This window comes from Dendropsophus ebraccatus, chromosome 1 (assembly GCF_027789765.1).
Source record: "Dendropsophus ebraccatus isolate aDenEbr1 chromosome 1, aDenEbr1.pat, whole genome shotgun sequence".
NCBI lineage: Eukaryota > Metazoa > Chordata > Amphibia > Anura > Hylidae > Dendropsophus > Dendropsophus ebraccatus.
The window spans coordinates 128,276,328-128,301,973 of NC_091454.1; the positions used below are offsets into that span (position 1 = coordinate 128,276,328).

At 43.3% G+C, this 25,646-nt stretch overlaps 1 protein-coding gene across 13 annotated transcripts in view; it reads right to left on the bottom strand.

The window, feature by feature from the left end:
• CELF2 (CUGBP Elav-like family member 2) overlaps nt 1-25,646 on the bottom strand; it is a 374,581-nt gene that overhangs the window by 156,940 nt on the left and 191,995 nt on the right. For all 13 annotated transcript variants that reach the window (XM_069978742.1, XM_069978756.1, XM_069978747.1 and 10 more), the window contains exon 3: nt 18,549-18,631. In XM_069978742.1, the coding sequence (XP_069834843.1) occupies nt 18,549-18,631 (83 nt within the window). The remainder of the gene's footprint in view (nt 1-18,548; nt 18,632-25,646) is intronic.

The following is a 25,646-nucleotide window of genomic DNA, read 5'->3' on the forward strand; positions in this document are numbered from 1 at the left end:
TTAATCAATCAGTGACGGTGTGGAGATGCCGATGGCATGGTCCTTTTTTTGATATGCTGCCTGGTTCCCACGCTCGGCGCCGGTTTTTCCCAAGCACTAGCCTACCCTAGTGGAGCCCCGTTACAAAGTGAAGGGGCTATCACCAAACTAGTGGCAGCGGGCCTGCCCCCAGTGCTTCGGTGTAGGCCGCTGCTAAGGAAAAGACCGGTGATGGGCAGCGTTTCAGAAAAAGAACAGCGTCATCACCATCCCCGCACCAGGGCCAATGAATTACAGTTAAAAAAAAAAAAAAAAAGAAGCGATTTACCTGATGGTATATTTGCTTTACAGAAGTTTTAGGGTTTTTTTACCATTTATTTATTGCTCACTAAAAGCCAGGATATTTATTCCACTTACAAATGCATCATTAGATTCATAACTAGTGCGGATGCGACCTTTTTTCATTTGTTGACATTTCAAAATTATGATTTAACAGTTCATCTGTGATTGATAGATTCAGCAGATTAAGAGCTTAGATTTTATTTTGAAATAATAAAGCTGCCTGGAAGACTATATTACAATTTTTGCATTGCCATTTTTCTTCTTTCCTCAATACATTTTGAGTATGACATTACTGAGCTGTTATTTAAAAGGGTTATGTTTTTCATAGGTTGAAATAATTAATTTCCATGGTGAAGTATTTGTTTCCTACTGGAGTTGTAAAGCCTTTTTTTTCAATACTAAACCAACCAAACTTCAAAAATGTTAATGTAGGAAGTGGAAATGCCACCAAAATACCCAACAAGCTGGGTTGACACATTTACTAACATTTGGTCCTCATTTTGGTCAGTATTTTTAAGCCAATATACTATGGGGGACATTTATGAAGTCCAGCACATTGCCTCTACCTAAATCTTGATCGCACAGAGCCCATCCGTGCGAAAATCTTGAAATCTACGCCAGCTCAGAGCTGGCGTAGGTTTCAGTATCGCTTTTCCACCGGAAAAATGATAAATGCGGCTCATGCAGAGGCCGTGCCCCCTCTGCATGCTGCCGCACCCCCCGTAATGCCCCTTGTTCGCCCCACTGGCGAAAGTGGCGCAGATGGGGAAGATGCGAAAAAAATATTTGCAAAAATACCATTTAGCAAATATTTTTACACTGATATGCCCCATCTGTGCCTAAAAAAGCATTTACACCTTTTCATACATGTCCCCCTATGTGTATACGCTCCGGACGAGATTTCATTCATTCACATACAACGTATGTATGTTTTGTAGAAATCACGGCCGTTGTTGCAAATTGCAACAAAGGCCGTGATTTATGCAAAACATACATTGTGTGAACATAGCTTAATACTGTACGTGTGAACCAAGCTTTAGATTTTCACCTGTGGATGGCTCTGAGACACATTTGGAGCACAATCTCCTGGCTATAGCTCATAAAATGCAATAACTACCTGCTAATTGTGTATGATGGATGACGTAAAAGTATACAGTTAGTAGTGAACACCTCATCACTTTGTAAACAGTTAAGCACTGATTAGATCAATGTAAGAAACTCAACCTGCTTTAGCATATAGGGGTCAGTGGGTCAGATTTTTCTATACATTACTATAGGTAGGTTTTCATTCTCCCCACCCTTTTACACACATTATTGGGCAAATGAGCAAATATAAATGTGCTGTATGTTTTTTTTGTGCTGCCTCATCTCTTTCTCTAAATTTCAGTCTCATTGATCTTTCCTGTCTATAATGATGATGATAGTATATATTGATACAAAAACAGAAAGGTGCAACAGCAAGCTGCACATGCTAAGATATGTGGTTAATATAGATACTGGCCATATATATATATATATATATATATATATATATATATATATATTGTAGGCAACCAGCAGGAAAAATAGTGGAAGGTAGATATGTGCCAAGCAGGTTATTGTGCTCTGTATGGAAGTTTCAGGGAGTTCAGGGTTGCCAGTCCGCTTGTACATCCCAGACTTTCCACATACCTGAATTGCAGCAGGAGAACTACAATGTATGTGCCACAGAGGTCCTGGGACTCTGTGGGGGAAAGACAGCATTTCGTGGTCAGTAACTATAGGTTACTTACATTTGCTATTTAGTATAGCTGCTGTGTGGCTAAAATGGGCTGTCTTACTTGGAACGGCTGTAGCGTGGGTGGGAGGCCGTTCCCATATTCCGGTCCAGGCTTTACTGGGTTTTTTAAAAGCCTCTGACTTGGTGCATGAGGTGTGGAGAGACAACCTGCTGAGAGTGTTTGATTGAGTTGATCCACAGTGAATCTGGCAGACAGGAGCTGGAGAGAGAAGTCCTGCAACAGAGCTGCTACAGACTTGCTGGTCTGAATAAGGACATAACTACACGGTGGTGTGTATATGCTTTCTGTTAATGTTCCTGAAAGTCAACTGCTTTGTGTTTGAAGCTAGAACGGCTGCTGTAAAAGCCTCATGCTGGACTATTTTTTTTCTGGTTTGTTACCAATAAACGTTTTTTAGTTGCATCCAAAGCCTGCTTGTGCCTACCTCTGGTGACGCTAATTCCCACACATGGTGGAGGATGCGGGCATTTGGTTGCTAATGGTAACAACTGCATGATTTTGGTGAATTCAGTAATCAGCATATGTCCTGGGTAAAAGCTGCTGCAACTCTGCCAAGCCAGTCCCCTGCTATGGAGGAGCTCTGCAAGCAACTGGTGGAGGCCAATGCTGCCCAGAAAGAAACAAATCGTTTGTTGCTGGAACAAATTGCAGTCCTCAGGGACAATGTTTCTGCTCAGAGGACAGAGGACTTATCTGGGCTCATACATGTGAAAAAGGCAGTGCAACGCGCCTTGCAAAAGATGACCCAGGACGATGATGTAGAGCAGGGGTGGGGAACCTCCGGCCCGCGGGCCGCATCCGGCCCCTGAGCCCTCCCGATGCGGCCCGCGGCCCGCAGCTCCCCTGTGATGCTCGCCGCTCTGCTGGGGAAGAAGCCGGCATACACCGCATCCTCCGGTGTCTGTGACAGCTGGCGGACACCGGAGGATGCTGTCTGTGCCGGCTTCTTCCCCAGCAGAGCGGCGCGTGTCTTTAGTCTCTTGCGGGCCGCGCGCGATGACGTCATTTCATCGCGCGCCGCCTGCAGGAGAAAGACCGGCACAGAGGACCTGGGAGAGAAGAGGACCTGGACTGCGTGGGAGCGGAGGTAAGGTGAGTGGGATGTTTATTTTTTTATTTGGGGGGTTAACTAGGATCCCAGGGACATGACTGATGGGGGGGGGACAACTAGGCTACCAGGGACATGAATGATGGGGGGGGGACATCTAGGCTACCAGGGACATGACTGATGGGGGGGACAACTAGGCTACCAGGGACATGACTGATGGGGGGGGGACAACTAGGCTACCAGGGACATGACTGATGGGGGGGGGCAACTAGGCTACCAGGGACATGACTGATGGGGGGGGGGACAACTAGGCTACCAGGGACATGACTGATGGGGGGGGACAACTAGGCTACCAGGGACATGACTGATGGGGGGGACAACTAGGCTACCAGGGACATGACTGATGGGGGGGACAACTAGGCTACCAGGGACATGCCTGATGGGGGGGGGGGGGATAACTAGGCTACCAGAGACATGACTGATGGGGGGGGGAATAACTAGGCTACCAGGGACATGCCTGATGGGGGGGGGAATAACTAGGCTACCAGAGACATGACTGATGGGGGGGGGGGAATAACTAGGCTACCAGGGACATGACTGATGGGGGGGGGGAGACAACTAGGCTACCAGGGACATGACTGATGGGGGGGACAACTAGGCTACCAGGGACATGACTGATGGGGGGGACAACTAGGCTACCAGGGACATGACTGATGGGGGGGGGGGGGACAACTAGGCTACCAGGGACATGCCTGATGGGGGGGGACAACTAGGCTACCAGGGACATGACTGATGGGGGGGACAACTAGGCTACCAGGGACATGACTGATGGGGGGGACAACTAGGCTACCAGGGACATGCCTGATGGGGGGGGGATAACTAGGCTACCAGAAACATGACTGATGGGGGGGGGGGGGAATAACTAGGCTACCAGGGACATGCCTGATGGGGGGGGGGAATAACTAGGCTACCAGAGACATGACTGATGGGGGGGGGGGGGGAATAACTAGGCTACCAGGGACATGCCTGATGGGGGGGGGGGGGGAATAACTAGGCTACCAGGGACATGCCTGATGGGGGGGGGAATAACTAGGCTACCAGAGACATGACTGATGGGGGGGGGGGGGAATAACTAGGCTACCAGGGACATAACTGATGGGGGGGGGGGGGACAACTAGGCTACCAGGGACATGCCTGATGGGGGTTAACTAGGCTACCAGGGACATGCCTGATGGGGGGGGGGAATAACTAGGCTACCAGGGACATGCCTGATGGGGGGGGGGGACAACTAGGCCACCAGGGACATGACTGATGGGGGGGACAACTAGGCTACCAGGGACATGACTGATGGGGGGGACAACTAGGCTACCAGAGACATGACTGATGGGGGGGACAACTAGGCTACCAGGGACATGACTGATGGGGGGGGACAACTAGGCTACCAGGGACATGCCTGATGGGGGTTAACTAGGCTACCAGGGACATGCCTGATGGGGGGGGGGAATAACTAGGCTACCAGGGACATGCCTGATGGGGGGGGGGGGACAACTAGGCCACCAGGGACATGACTGATGGGGGGGACAACTAGGCTACCAGGGACATGACTGATGGGGGGGACAACTAGGCTACCAGAGACATGACTGATGGGGGGGGGGCAACTAGGCTACCAGGGACATGACTGATGGGGGGGGACAACTTGGCTACCAGGGACATGACTGATGGGGGGATAACTAGGCCACCAGGGACATGACTGATGGGGCGGGGGGACAACTAGGCTAACAGGGACATGACTGATGGGGGGAATAACTAGGCTACCAGGGACATGACTGATGGGGGGGGAATAACTAGGCTACCAGGGACATGCCTGATGGGGGTTAACTAGGCTACCAGGGACATGACTTGGGGGTTAACTAGACTACAAGGGGCATCACTGGGGGTTAACTACAATAGCAGGGGCACTAGTGGAACAATACTATGCCTTGTCCTGGGTGCTGCAAACCCCCGCTACTAACTGCCGCGCACGGTATGCGGCCCTCGAATGATTTTATTAATGCCCGACCGGCCCTCGACATGGAAAAGGTTCCCCACCCCTGATGTAGAGGCTTATCTGGCAGTTTTTGAGAGACTTGCTGAAAGAGAAAAACTCCCTGCTGCGGTATGGACTGAGGTTCTGGCACCTTACTTGATTGGGGAGCCTCAAAAAGCATACTTTGATTTGACTGCAGAGCAAGCCAAGGACTATGACCTCCTTAAAGCTGAGATTATGGCCCGGCTGGGAGTCACCTTAGCAGTTCGGGCTCGCAGAGTCCATGATTGGCGGTTTGAGAAACATAAGCCGCCTCGCTCTCAGTTGTTTGACCTGCTACACCTGGTGCGCAAGTGGCTACAACCAGAGTTTCTGGATCCCTCAGCAATTGTTGACCGGATCGTTATGGACCGCTACACAAGTGGACTTCCTAGAGACATTAATCGCTGGGTTTCCCAGGGAGACCCCAAGTCACTGGACGAGCTGATTTCCTTAGTGGAACGTTATACCACTGCAGAGACCTATCTGGGGCCTGAAGGTAAACTCCAACACTCCATGGGGCGCTCCGGGGATCGCTTTCAGAGGACAAATGCCAAAGCCTACTCGGCTGACCAGGAGAGCCGAGCCAGCCGACCAACTCAGGGTGGTACACCTAAGGGAGAAAGGTTTGTTGGCCCAGGAAAGGTACCCTCACCCTTTAAAGTCCCCTTGGGTAGCCGAGCAGAGGTACGTTGTTGGAGGTGTCAGCAACAGGGGCATATTGCAGCGCACTGTCCTCAGCAAGAGGAACCAATGGAGTGTGGTGCCACCCGTCGCCTCTCCATGTTTGCCCATCCTGCTTGCAGCGCTACACCCCTGCATGAACATGGCCCCCAAGAGAGCCAACTTTGGGTAAATGGGGTCAGTGTTGTCGCCCTGTTGGACTCTGGCAGTCTGGTCACCCTCTTAAGAGCTTCTATTCCCCATGTTCTGTTATCTCCAGAAAAACGGGTGGGGGTGGTTTGCATTCATGGGGACATTAAGCACTATCCTCTTGCTAAAGTGACCATAGAGACTGGCTGCAGGACACTAAACCATGAGGTGGGTGTGGTGAAAGACTTGCTACATCCTCTGGTTGTGGGCCGGGACTTTCCGTTATTCTGGGAACTCTGGTCTCAGCCCCAAGGTGTGTCTGAAAATGTCTTGTGTCCCCAATCTCTCAGTCCGATTCCCCTAGATGAAGATGTCCAAAGTGATGCAGTAGGGGTGACCCCTAATATACCGGACAATTTTCCCTTAGCAGTGTTGGCTGGGGATGAGGGTGAGATGTCTACTTCTGAGCAAAACGTTCCTGAACTAGAGGTATCACGAGAGAATTTTGGAACTGCTCAGTTGCGAGACCTCACCCTAAAAAATGCTTGGGAAAGTGTAACAGTACTAAATGAGGTTCCACAAGAGCCTGATGCTGAGAAAAGGTTTCCACACTTTTCTGTCCAAAATAATTTGTTGTATCGTGTCAATAAGGTACGGGAAGAATTAATAGAGCAATTGTTGGTGCCAGTGCCTTATAGGAGGATGGTACTAGAAATGGCACACAGTCATGTGCTAGGGGGTCACTTGGGGGCAGAAAAAACACAAGAGCGAGTCCTGCAAAGGTTTTATTGGCCAGGCTGTTATCAGGAGATTGTGAAGTTTTGTAGGTCCTGCCCAACGTGTCAATTAACTGCTCCTATGTCCCATTTCCGGAGCCCTTTAGTCCCCCTACCAATAATTGAAGTACCATTTGAGAGGATAGCCATGGATTTGGTAGGCCCATTGCTAAAGTCTGCCCGGGGTCACCAATATATTTTGGTAGTGTTGGACTATGCCACCAGGTACCCTGAGGCCATTCCCCTGAGAAATACCTCCTCAAAATGCATTGCCCGGGAGTTAGTTCACATTTTTTCTAGGACTGGCTTACCAAAAGAAATTCTAACTGACCAAGGTACGCCTTTTATGTCCAGGGTGATGAAGGACTTATGTAAACTGCTGAAAATTAAACAGCTTAGAACCTCTGTTTATCATCCTCAAACAGACGGCTTAGTAGAGAGGTTCAATAAAACCTTGAAAGGAATGTTGAGAAAGGTAGTAGAAAAGGATGGGAGGGACTGGGATTGTCTGCTGCCATACCTCCTGTTCTCCATCCGGGAGGTCCCTCAGTCTTCCACGGGCTTCTCCCCATTTGAATTGATATATGGGAGACACCCCAGGGGTCTGCTAGATATTGCCAAAGAATCTTGGGAGAGTGAGGCTACCCCTTACAGAAGTGTGATAGATCATGTCACCCAAATGCAGGATCGCATCAGCAGTGTTATGCCCATTGTGAGGGAACACATGAAAAGGGGCCAGGAGTCCCAGAGCAGGATATATAATAGGGCAGCTAGGGTGAGACAATTTAACCCTGGTGATCGTGTACTGGTGCTTGTTCCCACAGTTGAGAGTAAGTTCCTAGCAAAGTGGCAGGGTCCTTATAAAGTGATGGAGAAGGTTGGAGAGGTAAATTATAAAATCCATCAGCCAGGGAAAAGAAAACCTATTCAACTGTACCACATAAACTTAATTAAACCTTGGCATGATAGAGAGTCCTTGGTAGTGTCCCTGACATCCCAACTTGACACTCACTCAGATATTGGGAAGGTTACCATTGGTGATGCCCTGTCCAAACCCCAAAAACAGGAAGCTTGGGAGTTACTACAGCGTAATAGGGATATGTTTACCGACCTTCCAGGTACTACAGATGTTGTTCAACATGAGGTAATTACCGACCCTGGGGTGAAAATACACGTTAAGCCATACCGAATTCCAGAGGCCCGGAGACAAGCTGTCTCTGATGAGGTAAAGCGCATGTTAGCCCTACAGGTTATTGAAGAGTCCAAAAGCGGTTGGTCTAGCCCCATTGTATTGGTCCCTAAGCCAAATTGGACCTGGCGATTCTGTAATGACTTCCGCAGACTAAACGAGGTCTCTAAGTGGGATTCCTACCCCATGCCCAGGGTGGATGAGTTAATCGAAAGGTTGGGGCCAGCCAGGTACATTACTACTCTCGACCTCACCAAAGGTTACTGGCAGATTCCCCTTTCAGAAGAGGCAAAGGAGAAAACTGCCTTCTCCACCCCAGAGGGGCTATTTCAGTATACTAGGATGCCGTTTGGTTTACAAGGGGCCCCAGCTACCTTTCAGAGAGCAATGGACAAGGTTTTGAAGCCTCATACCAGGTACGCAGCGGCCTATTTAGACGATATTGTGGTCTTTAGCAGTGACTGGGAATCCCATCTGAGCAAGGTACAGGCAGTACTTGATTCACTCAGGGAAGCTGGGTTTACTGCTAACCCTGAGAAGTGTGCTGTTGGCTTAGAGGAGGCTCGCTATTTGGGCTATATTGTTGGTAAGGGTACAATAAGGCCCCAAATAAACAAAGTAGAAGCGATTCAGAGTTGGCCCCAGCCTCTTACGAAAAAACAGGTAAGGGCGTTCCTAGGGATAGTGGGCTACTATCGTAGGTTTGTGCCAAATTTTGCCTCCATAGCTGCACCATTGACAGACCTAACAAAAGGGAAAAAGGCAATAATGATTCAGTGGTCCGAGGAGGCAGAAAAGTCGTTTCAGGCCCTGAAAAAAGCCCTCTGTAGTCAACCAGTGTTAGTGGCCCCTGATTTTACTAAAGAGTTTATTGTGCAGACGGATGCCTCAGAAGTGGGTTTGGGCGCAGTAATGTCACAGGAGGTAAATGGAGAGGAGCACCCCATTACATATCTGAGCAGGAAGCTCACTTCCTGCGAAAGGAATTATTCTATTGTAGAACGAGAATGTCTGGCCATAAAGTGGGCTCTGGAGTCCTTGCGGTACTATCTGGCTGGTAGGAAGTTCAGATTGGTGTCAGATCATGCTCCATTACAGTGGATGTATAGAAATAAAGGTAATAATGCCAGGGTGACAAGGTGGTTCTTGGCATTACAGGACTTTAAGTTTGTAGTAGAACACAGGGCAGGGAAAGATCATATAAATGCAGATGCCTTGTCAAGGGTCCATTGTCTGATGGGATCAAGTGCCCAGTCTCCTGGCCTTGGGCAGAGGGGGGGGATATGTAGGCAACCAGCAGGAAAAATAGTGGAAGGTAGATATGTGCCAAGCAGGTTATTGTGCTCTGTATGGAAGTTTCAGGGAGTTCAGGGTTGCCAGTCCGCTTGTACATCCCAGACTTTCCACATACCTGAATTGCAGCAGGAGAACTACAATGTATGGGCCACAGAGGTCCTGGGACTCTGTGGGGGAAAGACAGCAGTTCGTGGTCAGTAACTATAGGTTACTTACATTTGCTATTTAGTATAGCTGCTGTGTGGCTAAAATGGGCTGTCTTACTTGGAACGGCTGTAGCGTGGGTGGGAGGCCGTTCCCATATTCCGGTCCAGGCTTTACTGGGTTTTTTAAAAGCCTCTGACTTGGTGCATGAGGTGTGGAGAGACAACCTGCTGAGAGTGTTTGATTGAGTTGATCCACAGTGAATATGGCAGACAGGAGCTGGAGAGAGAAGCCCTGCAACAGAGCTGCTACAGACTTGCTGGTCTGAATAAGGACATAACTACACGGTGGTGTGTATATGCTTTCTGTTAATGTTCCTGAAAGTCAACTGCTTTGTGTTTGAAGCTAGAACGGCTGCTGTAAAAGCCTCATGCTGGACTATTTTTTTTCTGGTTTGTTACCAATAAACGTTTTTTAGTTGCATCCAAAGCCTGCTTGTGCCTACCTCTGGTGACGCTAATTCCCACAATATATATATATATATATATATATATATATATATATATATATATATATATACAGAGAGAGAGAGAGAGATTTGTACAATGTCCATTTTTCTGCCTACATATAGTGACATTGGTCATCACTAACAGTGTGCCATCACATAGATAACAAAAGGGTTAACTAAATGATGAGACAATTTAGTCCAGCTGGATACATTTATTGAGATAGGAGGTGAAAACTGTAGGGGTAAATGAAAACCTGATGAGAACTAATGAATGTAATAAAAAATATCTTATAGAAAAGTTTATGCATGGTCTGAAAAAAAAAAAGATAGGACAATGAATATGTTTCATATCAAAAGATCGTGTGATACCAGAGTACATGATGTGCTCCTCCATTTGTAAAAACATGAAAGCTCTGAAAACAGAAGAGGTTAACACATGGTGAGACTTCTAAAAGAAGTCAACAATATCTACTGAATGTGAATATCTTAGCTGGAAGTCATAATGAACTCCGGAAACATTATATTCAACCTTAGAAACGTTACTATATTAAGAAATATATCATTTATACCAAAGTAATATATATATCAGATATCATACAGAACCTCATGAGGAACCTGTCATGTACATCACATCTTCATCTAAGCTTACTGTATGTGTTCTGCGTTTTTATCCTATGTGATATAACTATTCTAAGACTTACTACTGTATATTTAAAACAATCTTATAGTAAAATTGTCCAGTATACAGTATTAGTAAGTGTACTAACTGTATATACTGACAGCTGCTTTCTGTGTAACTCACATGGAGGATCATGTGACCTTGCCCCACCCCCCCAGTGTCCACCACTGATCCTGTATATGCCTATGGTGGACACTGGGGGCGGGGCATGGTCACATGCTCCTCCATGTCAGCCATCTCATGGACAGCCTAACAACGGAGCAAAGCAGCGCAGCCTGGAGGAGGGGAGTCTGTTTTTTGCTCTATGAGGTACACAGGGAGTTTCAAAACTATTCTGAATGGTCCAACAAGAAACACAACAATCAGGCACATCACCCAGGTGCTTGACCGATCAGAACCAAAACCCCTTACTCATCAAACCTTGACATTCAAAAGTCTGTGGATGCAAATAAATAGGAATAGGTCATGCTGTGTTTACACAGAACGATAATTCGCCCGATTGTACGATTAACAATTTCGAAGTAACAATTTTTTTTATAACGATCAGCGTTTAGACGGAACGATATATCGTACGGAAAAATCGTTTAGCAATCGCTTAAGCCTATCTCACACATAAGTAAAATCGATGAACGACTGTTTACACTGAATGATCTGCGAATTTTTTGCGAACGATGAACGACGATTTAAGAACACGTTCAAAGATCAAAATGAACGATTTCTCGCTCATCGTTTGATCATTCGCTGCGCTTACAATACGATTATTGTTCAAATTCGATCGTTATTGTGCAAATTCGCACAATAATCGTTCCGTGTAAACGCAGCATCACAGGGTACAATAACCACCATAGGCCTTCAATGTAGCCAACTTGGTTGCAGCTTGGTTCTTGCTCACTTGGTCCAATAAACTAAGTAATCAGACCATATGCCACCATCTTAAGGGGATCTCAATTACACTGACCGACATTAGTTGGTTGTCCACTTGGATGAAGTTTGCAGGTGATCTAGATACCACACTCGCAGGAATGTGCAATAAAATAGTAAAATAGTTGCTTTTTTAATTAACCTTACAATAGACAATGCATTCCAAACTTACTAGTTAAGATTTACCTAACGAAGAAAGTGGTAAGCCTTCTATATCTCTTGTTTATTATTTATTTATTGTTATGTATTAAACAAGCAACTATTTCATTGAAATTCACACAATTAAGATTCACTCAATTCAGATTCATCCAATTACTCAAAAGTTTGTCAAAACGATACAGTATTTATCCTTTATATCATACCTCGGAACATAAGAAATTATTCCCCCAAATACCCCCAAGAAACTGGTTTTGCACTACGGACTCTCAAACAATAGCAAGCTATTAATTTATCTAAAATAACATAAATCTCAAGTGAGACAATTAAGTAAACATGTTTTGATACAATGACATAAGCAATGAGAGAATGCTTTAACTGTGATTGAGGAAAAGAATAAGGGAAAATAATGACAAGTAAACATGCATACAGCATATTTTATTGCTCTGATTGTTGTCTCTTGTCAGCCTAAATCCCCATTCATACAGCATTTTTGTTACAGCATCCTCGAAAGGCTTAGCATAAGAAGATATAAAAAGAAGGGAAAAAAAAGACTTGTTTGCAACCTACTCTGGGCTTTGCCTGTGAATTTAAAGTCTGCTTTGTTTCATCCTTGGGGCCTAGTTTTGCAAAAACATTTTCTATTGATTTGAATACATCCTGTATCAAGGTCTTGAAGGAGCAATATTCCATGCACTGTTTTTTTTTTTTTTTTTTTTTTACACACTATGGCTTATATTGTAGGTTGCAGTAACAAGACAGGTAAAACCACACATGCTCCATATACATTTTTAAGCTCTCTTGCACTATATTTTCTGAGAAGGGTTGATAAAAGACTGCATATACATATAGACAAAATATGTACCTTTTTCCAAGAAATAAAGATTTCATCAAAAAATTGTCTTCTAATTTAATTTCTCCATAAAATGTTCATTACTATTTATCTACCTATATCAAACATTCACTGCATAAATAACAGTTGGTGCCTGACATAAGCTATCATATAGCATGTTCATCTCTCTTCTGCACAACAGAAGGCAACATTTGCTAGTCATAGATAAATATGATAACAATGTTAATAAATAACAGTGTAATCCTCAGTCTGGATCACCGTTAGGAGCACTGTCCCGCCTCCAGAATGCCAGCTGGCCCACTCCTTCTAATGATAATCAATGCATCGGCGCTATGGGGATGGAACACTGCTCCTAACGGTGCTCCGGGTAGAGGAATACACTGTTAACAGCATGGGAACGGCACAGAGGAGGAAGGTAAAACACATACCTTCCTCCTTGGTGGCCTGTGCACAATGCTGATAGTTCCCCTTTAACTGTTAGGGCCTGGAGATGTGCTGCGAGTATTTATGAAACAGCAGCATTTGTTGTCTGTTACTGAACCACATCAATAGTGTAACAAGACTGGATGAACCATGGACAGACATTTGAGTGAAGATCATACAGTGGCACAACGCATGTGGTTGATTCAAGAGGTGACCAACTCAGCAACTTAGATACAGTATCAAAATGGACTAACTGACACAGCAGTAGGGCAAATAAGACAAATTTTCATAATAACTATGCAATGTAATTTGCATTGATTTGGGTTCAATAGCTGATGACCTCACTCCATTGCAAACAATACCTTCTATGGCCAAAGAAAAAATGTCAGTGAACCTAGGACTAGTTTAATGTTTTATATTGATGAGAGGTGGGGACCTATTCGTGGCCCTGAGTGCTGGTGGAAATTACCAACCTATAGGTTGCATCCTGGTATGTTTTAAAGATTATTTACCATAACACCATAAATAATCAAGAAGGCTATGATTCCATTCTTGTGCTTTATTTACTATCCACAGGTTCATGTCGAAAACTTTTCAAGACTTAAAGGGAAGCTGCCAGCAGTCTGGGGCCCTTTGAACTTCTGTTAGTCCTATGTAGGGGTTGCCTGAGAAAAACACATTTTAGTGTCCTGGGCACTGCTATTATAGTTACCCAGGGGTGGGTCTTTGTGCTTTGTCTGTATTCTGAGCACTTGACTGGCCCTGCTCTGTATGACATCTCTAGTATATAACCAGAAGACCGCTAGAGCTGTTACTTAAAAGTAAAAGGAGAAGCACAGAGCTCTGAGCATTTAGCATGAAGGGCCCACTAATACAGAGCCCAAGACATTTTATTTATACAATCTGCATAACCAAATCCTAAGTTTTAACGTCTCTTCTAGTCCTTTATAGATGACTTTCAGCAGTTTTGATGGCCGAAAACTACAGACAGATGGCCTTTAATATTTCTTGATTTTGCTAAGTATGATGAAATTCTTAGATAAGTGTTAACAATAGACAAGGCACATTGATAATTTACTTAAAGGCTTATTCCCATATTATATAGTGGCAATGCAGCTGTAGCATATATCATAAGTTTAAGATAGATGGGGACTGACCTATGTTTTGCCTGTTCAGTGGTGTTCCTGGCCATCCATCCCTTCAGGAAACTGCAGCTGGCCCCATTCACTTAAATAAGGCATTGCTGCATGGGAGTGCTAAATCCAGCACAGCAGCTTTTTCACTGTCAGGATAAGTGGGTTTCCCACAGACTTGACCCTAACTAATGATAAAATAAGGGTATATTCCAGTAATATGCCATCACTTTGGGAATACCCCTTTGAGGGAGTGGAAGTTCAGTGTACATGTGAATATCTGTATTATGTGAAACAACTGCACCTGATCAGGGAGCTACTTCCTTATTTTCTGCAATCTCATGCTTCTTAACATTTGAATTATACAGATCCATGCACCCTCTAGTGTTGTTCATCAAATTATACACACTTCACTGATAATAAAATCTTTATTTTATCTTGGGTTTTCTGCTCATATGCAAAGGTTTCCTAAAAAGAGATCGATAACTTTCCTGGTAGTTAGCATTACTGAAAAATCTGCCAGTATGACTTCATTCCACTAATGAGCCTATTCATTTGTCAGATATGTCATGTTCCAAAATTAAAGGGTTTTCCTGCTCCTTAAAAAATATGACTTAGTGGTAGGCAAGGGCAAGAAAAAAAAAAATCCCATACTTCCCCCTACGCTCGCTCTAAATCCAGTGCTACCGCTTTGCAGATTTCCTGCTGGAAGTATCGGATGATGTCCCTATAAACTATAAACACTGCAGCCAGTCACTGGTGTTGGTAATCACATGCGCCTGCACTATTATGTAGTATGTTCTTTGATTACTTTAGACTGATGTAGTTTGTCCCATAGAAATGAAGATGACAACCAACTAATCTTTTATGACCGGACACGTTCACAAAAACATACTACAAAAATACTAGTGTGGACATGTTCCTTTATATGATGAATTTCATTCACATTGGTGAACTGTTTCTTCATGTCTGTAGCATAGTTGTCAGCAGACTTAATATATAAATATATATGCATATACATACAGATATGAAGTGTTAACTTGCCAGTAGCCATTTCAGTAGTCTACATCAAAGTGATAAGCACAGCATTCTGGTACACAGAAAATCCTGAAGGGATTCTGAACTTGTGTTGACAGATCAAAATGCCTTCTTTCCAGTTTCTTTTATTAAAGAAAAAAAAAGAAAGAATAAAGCAAGGAATGGAGTATGCCAGTTGTTTCTATATCTTTAGTAGGCTGGCACCGCAAGTAAGACCAATATTGTAATGCTGCAGGACTAAGAAAAGCTCTCTGTGCATTTTTGTTGTCTAGATGATAATTATTCTCCAAGGGAACGCGTCAGGTTTTAATATCTCAAAGGCTTACTAACCCAATTAATGCAGCTCATGCTAAATTATCCAATTAAATGATACTGTGCATGGCATCTATTCTGAAAGACTGCCACATTTACTGACTGAGCTGCTACTGGTCAGGAGGCAAATGAGCAGAGATGCTGCCCAGGAATTGCATGGTGCAATATCTGCTCTACAGTATATCAACCTCAGTTATCTTGGAAGCACTGAAGGTAATTGTAGTGAGGTATGCTGACACTGGAAGGCACAATTGGGCACTATCTGGAGATTTGAAAGATGTAATATTAATGCTAGAGGCCATTTGAGAAAAATGAGATGTCAAAAATAATAAAAATATGTTGGAAATCAAGATCATTACTATATTTAGAATGACAACCAGTGTTTTCATCATTCCACCTTCCTTGTCATAAAACTCTTTGTATGAAGAGAGACAAACACATATAAGATTAATGTAGGAATCTGTAATATTTTGAACTGCATTACTACTATACTTACGGTACATGTAAAAATATGTTTGCACTTGCAGTCATGACAGCATGCACCTGTGCATTTATATTGTTTTTGTTTGCAGGTGATGACCATCGTGTAAGATATATTTATATGCAATTATTATATATAGTGGAGAAAAAAAGGATTTGATACACTGAAGAATTTTGCAAATTTTCCCACTTACAAAGAATGAAAATGTCTGTATTTTATTTTAAGTATACTTCAACTGTAAAAAAAAACTTTAAAGAATCTATTAAAAAATGCAGAAAATCCCCTTTTCAAACAATTAGTTTGCATTTTATTTAGTAAAATAAGTATTTGATTATTTACCAAACAACAAGAATCCTGTCTCACACAGATCTGTTAGTTTTTTTTTAATTTTTTTTAAAGAAGTCCCCATATTCTGCACTCCTTACCTGTATTAATTGCACCTGTTTGAACTTGATACATGTATTAAAAAACTGTCCATACACTCAATAATCCACACTCCAACCTCCCACCCATAGCTAAGAGAAAGCTGTCTAGGGACAACATGGACAAAAGTGTAAACCTAACAAGGCTGGGGTGGGCTACAGGACAATAGGCAAGCAGCTTGGTGAGAAAGCAACTACTATTGGCACAGTTTTTAAAAAACCCAAGTTTTTAAGAAACACAAGATGACTGTTAATATTCCTTAGTCTGGGTCTCTTTGCAAAATCTCACCTCATGGGGTAAAAATTATTCTGAAAAAGGTCAGAAATCAGCCGAGAAATACACAGAAGGACCTGGTTAATGACCTGAAGAGAGCTGGGACAATCTCAAAGATTACCATTAGTAATGTATATCATCATGGATCAAATCCTGCAGCCCATGCAAGGTCTCCCTGCTTATGCCAGCACATGTGCGAGACCGTTTAAAGTTAACCAATGACCATCTAAATGATCCAGAGAAAGCGTTGGAAAAGTCCATGTGGTCAGCGGAGACTAAAATAGATCTTTTTGGTGTCAACTCCCCTCTCTGTGTTTGGAGGAGGGGCAAGGATGAGTACAACCCCAAGAGCACAGTCCAAGCCGTGAAGCATGGGGGTGAAAACATCATACTTTGGGGTGCTTTTTTTTGCAAAAGGGACAAGTAGACTTCCCCATATTGAAGGAATAATGGATTGGGCAATATTTAGCAAGATTTTGGCCAACAAATTTTTTCCCTCAGTAAGGATATTAAAAATGGGTCTTGGCTGGGTCTTCCAGCATGAAAATTACCCAAAACACACAGCCAGGGCAACTATGGAGTGTAAGAAACATTTCAAGGTCCTGGAGTGGCCTAGCCAGTATCCAGACCTGAGCCTGATAGAAAATCTTTTTAGGGAGTTGGAACTCAATGTTGTCCAGCGACAGACCCGAAACCTGATAGATCTGTATGGAGGAGTGGGTGTGTGCTAACTTGGTCATGAACTACAGGAAATGTCTGACCTCTATAATAGCAGACAAAGGTTTCTGTACCAAATATTAAATTCTGTTTTTCTATAGTATCAAATACTTGTTTCATGCAATAAAATGCCAATAAATTATTTAAAAATCAAACAATGGGATTTTCTGGATTTTATTTTGTCCAGCCTCAAGCAGTTGAAGTGTACCAATGATATAAATTACAGACCTCTCCATTCTTTGTAGGTGGGTCAGTGGGTCAAATACTTCTTTCCCCCACTGTGTATAATTTTGTATACACTCAAATTATTGCCTGTTACAATAATGAGATGTCTGCTGGATAGTGATCCAAAATGAAGATTTTATGATTTTTTTTTTAAATTGACATTGATGTAAAAATGGCACAAAAACTTTAAAAAAAAATCTGTTTAACATATAACTTGATTTAAACAATAGATCATTTGCTGGTGACACATTCCCTTAAATAATTATGCTAAGGCAAAAAATTATGGCTACTGAAACCTCAATCTTGACATTATATTGAGATTTATCTGAAGAACATACTCTACTTTCAGTAAATCCACAAGGAATTGTATATTCTAATGTGCCATAGAGCAAAATCTGAGGATAACAGTTTACACTATACACTAAAGGGGAGCAGTTAAAGACAAGAACACAGATGCTGCATATACACTGTAATATATGCCATAAAAACTAAGTTAGGATTCAAATAGTCTTGTTTTCATGAATAGTCCTAATACATTAAATTCCTTCTTCCTTTTACCTTGAAAAACATGCAGCATTGGTACTTAACTACATGTCCTGTGTATTACCTAAAGACATAAATGCCTTAATAGTTAAAAAAAAAAAAAGGACTCAATACACATCAGCCGACAAAAAAAAAAAATCAAAGTAGACTGGATTATACCAGTGAGGTACTGAGGTAATGTTTGTTTCCCAGATAAAGCCTAAAGTACATTCAGTGTACTGTACACAAAGCCATCTGACTGAGACAATTAAGGGATTAGCCCAACACCATCAGAAGTCCATTCCATTGCTGGCCAGTCATTCCGAGCAACACACACTTTATCATGTACTCATTGGTTAGTTGGAAAGAGAGCTATTCTCTAGCAATAAACAGAACAAATAAATGACGATTAATCATGACACAGTGTCAAGCAGAAGAAGAATGTACTCACCCCAGGTAAAGTTTTAATATTGTGCAATGCGTTCTGTGCTTCCAGTGCTGCTTTTCTTGTATAAAACGTTACAAAACAACAACCTGCAGATCAGAAAGAGAGGAGGATTAAGAAATGCCCTAAAATAGGTTCCAGACATGGGTTAAAATGATGATAAATTCAGTGAAAGAAGGGATTTATGAACCCATTCTTTGCTAGATCATACAACACAGTACAAAGAGATACATTGATGTTCCTGTACTAACAGATCTTGAGATACTAAATGCCATACAAGTGGCCAGTCAGTTTACTCCCAGTTGCATCAAAATTATAAAATTATTATTATTAAAAAAAAAAAAAGGAAAATAACAGTGAAGAGTTACAAGTTATGGTAAGGCTGTTTGTTCTGTGGGGGAGATGAACCAACAGTGGTGCACAGGCAGAACAGATGCCTATAGCAACCAGTTACAGTTAGATGCCACCATTTGTACATGAAATGCATTCCTTTTTCTTGCATATACTGAGGTGAATATTTAGTGCAGAGTTTTCATATTTCTGTGCATTTTCTTCATAACAGTAAAAGAACTTGGTCATATGATGCTTTTCAGCCAATGAGATAGTCTCTAGTCCTACCCTCCCCCCCCAGTTTAACAGGAAAGGACCTAAGTCTGCAGGTCTTAGGTCAGAAAAGTGTACACATAGTCAAGTCAATAATAGAATAGTCAAGCTTATAAACTAGCTGTTCCTCCAGTTACTCAATCCCATTTAAAGTGTGCTTACCGCGGTGCCATTACAGTCCTTTTCCATCCGCACTGATGGAGTTCGGCAGTTGCAGTCCACACCAGAAGGACGTTTGCATCTACCTTGGCATCTCTACCTTTTACCAGCTAGAGAATCTAATGCTGCTCAAGAATCTTCTTTTCTACTCCATTTATTTAAAGGGGCATTCCAGGCAAAATTTACTAATGAGCTATCCACAGAACATCTGTATATTTTGCTTGGAAAGCCCCTTTAATAGTTCCACCAGTGTGAGAAATCTGCCGACTTCCATGTTGTGATCATGTCTATCGTACACCGTGCAATAAGGTATCATATGAGTGTCAAAGCAGTTCACTTGAACATTACATCATGGAAATAACTTAATTGACAAAATAAGGTGTAGGACACAATGGACACTGGCTGGCATACCACTCTGGCGTGTGACACTACACTCCCCAACTAGCCACGCACTACACTAAGGGCCCTATTACACAGAGCGATAATAAGACGAATAAGGCTGATTCAGCCGATTTAATAGAGACAATCAGGCAAAAACAACAATTGTTGTGTCGGCCATCGACAGCGCATCACTAGATGTAATAGCAAACGCGCAGCCGATGGCTGATGATTGTGTAAACTGTATACATTATCTCTCCATGCTCCCGATGTTCTTCTGCCCTCTATTTGCTTCTTGGAGCCACCACTGTAGCTTCAGAGTGGGTCTGTGAACTGACAGGCTGCTCAGCCAATCACTGGCCATGGTGGTCCCTGCCAGTGGTTGGCTGAATGGCCTGTCAGTTCAGAGACCTGCTCTGAAGCTACAGCAGTGGCTCCAGGAAGTGAGCGTAGGGCAGAAGAACACCGGGAGTAAGGAAACATAATGTATTAACGGTTTAGGGCAAGGGCTGCATGGACATCGGAAACAATGTCCGTGCAGCCCTTGCTAAATGATTATCAAGCCATGTAATAGGCTCAGTAAACGTCTAGCAGATTGACGCTCGTCTATATAATTGATCGGGCTGTCATTGGCCAGTCTAATAGGATCCTAACTGTTGCATCCCTTAATGAGCACAATAGCACTACAGCAAGTGTATGTTGCTCCTCAACTGATGAAATCACCATACTGTTATAAATAATAATTTATTAATTAATGAAGACCCTACTCTACCTTTACAAACAATCTATAGAAAATGTCATTAAATGTAGTTAAAATCACAGAAAAAAGACCAATAGACTGGTTTTGTACATATATCTGTGCGACTGGTGCTCTAGAGACCCCCACCCCCCAAATAAATAGTAGACATATTAGCGCCTGCTCACAAGTATTTAGCACCTGTGCAACATTTCCCATATAACATTTGTTTTGTTTTTTTTTTTAAATGTAATTTTTATTAGAAGTTTTCAGTATAAACATAGGAAAGTACAAAAAAGTTCCAGCATAGCAATGTAGCTTAACCCATACAATTAAAATACAGTACCCCAAAAAAAAAGAGCATAAATCACATGTATAAACCAGCGCTTGGGCCATATGTGGCATTGTAGTAGGTATGAGATAGCGCCAAATCAACAAATAGACACCCACAGGCAACCAGACAAAACAGAACATATATCAGGACCGAACAAGGACAGACGAACAAGACAGGGGAGGAGGGAACAAAGGGTAGAACGGGGAGGGAAGCACAATGGGATGGCAGAGCCCATCCAGTTATAATCGAGTTGGGGGGTAATGTTCATCCCAGGGAGCCCACACCTGGTCAAATGTCTCCATTTTATTGTTCAGTGAAGCAGTAAGGCGCTCCAAGGACCTTAGTTCTTTTACTCTGGTAATTAGGCAGGAAAGGGATGGAGAGGAAGTCTGCTTCCAGGACCTAGCAATTAAGGACTTGGCTGCAGTCAGTATCACCAAAAGCAGCTTCGAAGCTTTTTTCCTCAGCTGTTTGGGGGTCAAGTTCAGTAAGCAGATTACTGGGTCCATACTAATAGAATAATCGATAATCCTACTGGCAAGGCGACAAACCTCTCTCCAGAACCCAGTGATCAGTGGACATTCCCAGAATATATGGAACAAAGTCCCTGCATTACCATGACACCTCCAACACAAGGGCGAGATAGAACTATTTAGCTTGTGGAGGAGCTCAGGGGTGTGGTACCAGTGCATCATGACTTTATAGTGTGTCTCTTTATAAGTAGTGCATATAGAGGAGGTAGCCGCTCTGTCCCAGATAATGCTCCAGCACTCAGGAGATATCTCTCTACCCAATGCTGCCTCCCATTTGTCCATGTACTTATGTCTTACGGGGGTATCTGTGACAGGGGAATTAAGGATGTTATAGATGGCCGAGATGAGACCCGCGGTGGAAGTGCCCATACGTACCAGTTGTTCAAACGCTGTCGGTTTGGTAACCGTAAGCGAGCCCAAGCGTTGGAGCATAAATTGGCGGACATTGGAATAAAAGGGTCTGTCCCCCTCCATAAGCCCCCTCCTGTCCACCAAAGTGTCAAAGGGGAGTAAAACGCGACTCACCGGGTCCACTATATCGGCAAACTGGAACAGTTGCCGCGCTCCCCAAGTCCTCACTAAAGTCGAGTCAATACTTAGGGAAAAATCCGGATAAAGCAAAAAAGAATTAAGGGGGGAAGCCGAGGAAAAGAGGCCAAATTTTCCAGCGCAAGAGGCCCAAACCGAGAGGGTAAAACGCATGGGACCCAGGAGGGATAAGTGGGAGTAGGAAGGAGGAGTAGCGTGCCACAGGAATGAATTGGGATGAAACGGGGCGAACCATATCCTCTCAATATCCACCCACTTTTTGTAGGCATGATATTTCGACCAGGCAGTGAGCTGCCTCAAATGGGTCGCCCAGTAGTAGTGGAGAATGTTCGGTACCGCCAGCCCCCCTTGGGTCTTACTACTGGTCATCACCGTTTTAGGGATACGATGTCTACCTGAGTGCCAAATAAACTTAAATATGGCACTTTGCATCGCCTTCAACTCATACAGGGGTATCTTAACCGGCAGTGTTTCAAAAAAATAGAGAAGTTTAGGCAAGATAGACATTTTGGTCGCCGCTATGCGGCCTAGAAAGGAGATGTAGTGGCCCGACCACTTAGTCAGCAGGGATTTCAACTCACGAAAGAGAGGGGGATAATTTACGCTATACAGGGCAGAATATGTGGGAGTCAGACACACACCTAGGTATTTAATAGAGGAAGAAGACCAGCGAAAATTAAAAGAAGATTTAAGACGGGCCACCATATCATCAGGCATATTAAGGGGCATAGCTTCAGACTTGGCCGTGTTGACCCTATAGCCGGAGAGAGTCCCAAAAGCCGTCAGCAAGTCATGTAGAACAGGCAGAGTGGTGAGGGGTTGCGTCAAGGTAAGGAGAATATCATCCGCGAATAACATAAGTTTGTATTCCTTCCCTCTGACCAAAACTCCCTTAATATCAGGGCAATTTCGGATGGCAGCCGCAAGGGGCTCAATGCAGAGCACAAATAACAGGGGTGATAGAGGACATCCCTGACGGGTGCCATTCGAGAGGGTAAAGGTTTCAGAGAGCGTATGTGGAAATTTAAGTGCTGCCGTAGGGCATGTATAGAGAGACTGAACTGCAGTAAGAAAGGGACCTGAGAGCCCAAAACGGGCTAAGGTGTTAAACAGGAATGGCCACCCTAGGCGGTCAAACGCCTTTTCGGCATCGAGACTCAGGACGAAGGCCCTATCCGACTGCAGATTCACCGCGTCTATAAGATCAATCGCTCTCCTGGTGTTATCTCCTCCCTGCCTGTTCATAACAAAGCCCACTTGATCCTTGTCTACCAACGATGGGAGCCAGTAGCTCAAGCGGTTAGCTAGTATTTTTGTGAAAAGCTTAAGGTCAGAGTTGAGGAGGGCTATAGGCCTGTAATTACCACATTCCTGGGGATCTCTATCCGGCTTAGGGATCAGGGTGACGTAAGAATGAAGCATGTGAGTAGGAATAGAAGAGCCCTGAAGGAAGGAGTTGAAAAGTGAAAGTAGGCGCGGAGATAGCTCAGAGGAAAAGGTCTTATAGTACAAGTAAGTAAAGCCGTCTGGACCCGGAGAGCGACCGGAGGGCAGATCTTTAAGGACTTCCGCAAGCTCCTCAGCTGTAATGGGAGAATTTAGCTCCTCAACTGCTTGAGGCGGGAGAGAGGGAAGTTGGCAGTCAGCCAAAAAGGCATTGATACGTGCATTCCGTGCCTCCGGGTCTGAGGGCAGGGTGGAAGGGAGGGAATACAATTTAGAGTAGAACCTATGGAACGCGGAAGCTATATCTTTGGGGTGAAATTTCAAAGCACCCGTGTGGTCGCGCACCACCTGGGGAGACCGGGCAGCTGAACGTTCGGCAAGCATACGTGCTAAGAGCGTGTGAGCCTTATTACCCTTTTCATAGAAACGCTGCTTAGAATAAAGAAGCAAGCGCTCCACATTGTCTAAGGCCATTTCCTTCAAACGTGCCCTAGCGGCAATCAGCTTGCCCAGAGTCCTCACGGAGGGGCGCGAGACTAGAGTTTGTTCCAATGTCCTAATAACTCTCTTAGTAGACATCAATTCCATAACATTTGGTTTTTAAGCACACAGCAGGGCATTGGTGTGTTAAAATTTTGAGACTTTTTTTTTTTTAGATTTTCTTTTTAGTCCTGCCAGGGACTAGTGTTATGCCTGTTAGAGCAATGCCTCTGGCATGGCCTAATATAAGTGTACCAAAATTGCAGACCTGGGGGTAGTGGCTGTGGCTGTAGTAGTGGCTTCTTGTGTCTGTGGTAGTCTCTGTATTTTCAGCCATGAGATAAACTTTTGCATTCTCCACTTAAGCTATTACCTTGTTTTTACTTTAATTTTCCAAGGTTGTACTCTTTCACATAGCTATAACACGATTCATCTTTTCACAAGCGCTGCAAATTCTATTCCATACCACTGATGCAGTCTCTTTGTTTTCAATATGCAAAGCCTGCAGCTCTGACAGTTCAATGGTTCATGCAATCTCCTGCAGACTGAAAACTGTCAGATTAGGTTCTCTCAGCAGACAGTTGCATTTCTTGGCTCAATCTCTTATTAGATTTTCTGTTACAGCACGTAAAGAAGATTTTGCAAGATCTTTTAACCTGGTTATACATCTGGATTTCTGGTCCTGCTAGGTTCCATGGTAGCACTTTTATCTGAGCCACTGCCAGAACTCGTGTAGCTGTGACCAACTAATGTGGCCTTAAGAAACGTCAAATGGTCCAATAGCAACTAAATCAAGAAATGTGTATTGTATAGGTAAGAATTATCAGGCCCAGACTTCAATGTTTTGATAATGTACCAATAGGTAGCCTCCAACACATCAGAGGTAACACTTTACTGCCAAAGATACACTATAATAAACAGATGATTGTTCAATGTTTCCATGTTGGTTTTATGATATTTTGAAAAATAAAGAGTAATCTGGTTAAGAACTTACTGAGCAGAACAAATCCAATAATGCACTACACTAAATATACAATTGTTCGCTGTTGTGTTATATAGAAACTGATATGAAGCAGAAATAGCCAATATGTCATTTGACTATACTGTACATTTAGTATTTACATGACAGGCGTACAGATATGTGATTGCATCTGTTTTCTATTGTTCCATTCTGCTTCTCATTGCCCACAATGTATTGCTATGCCCTGTGCTCCTGAAGGTGGCTCTCATGAGCTAAATGTTATAGCTCTTCAGTAGATGTTTGACTGGCAATGCCATCATTTTAAATAGAACATCTCATCTACATGCATGGTTTTCTTAGACCAACGTGAGCTGAAGCTGCCTGTTTACTAGGTCAGTGCTGAAGCAGCAGCTGCATATAATTCTTTATGATCACTGACATATAGTAAGACATAAGGAGCAATTACTTGAAATCCCAGGTGATTTCCCACAATTCCATGCAGTTATAGAAATACAGCTTCATTTACATTGGCTTGAAACCCCCCTTTTTAAGTGAGCTAATGGTTACCCTAAACAGAAGAATATAATTTGTACAGTAGAATATAAAACAGGTTTTCTATGGCCGAAGCAAAATCATTGTGTTACAGTATATGTCCTGATTATTTTAATAATTGCCTTTTAAAACATAAATTTATAAAACTGAATTAAAAAAGCAGTAAGTACTAAGTAATACACATTATCTTAGACGTAATCCACTAATCTATGGCTAGGATAACCTGGAACCTAGTCAAGGGTTAAAAGACAGCAACAGCAGTTTAATAAGTGTTGTCAGTTTAACAAGTACCCTGCTCAGGGGTGCTTGCCATTGGTGCAGGAAAACAGTAAACATGCTGGGACCCTAGGAGCAAAAACAGGTTGGAAATTAT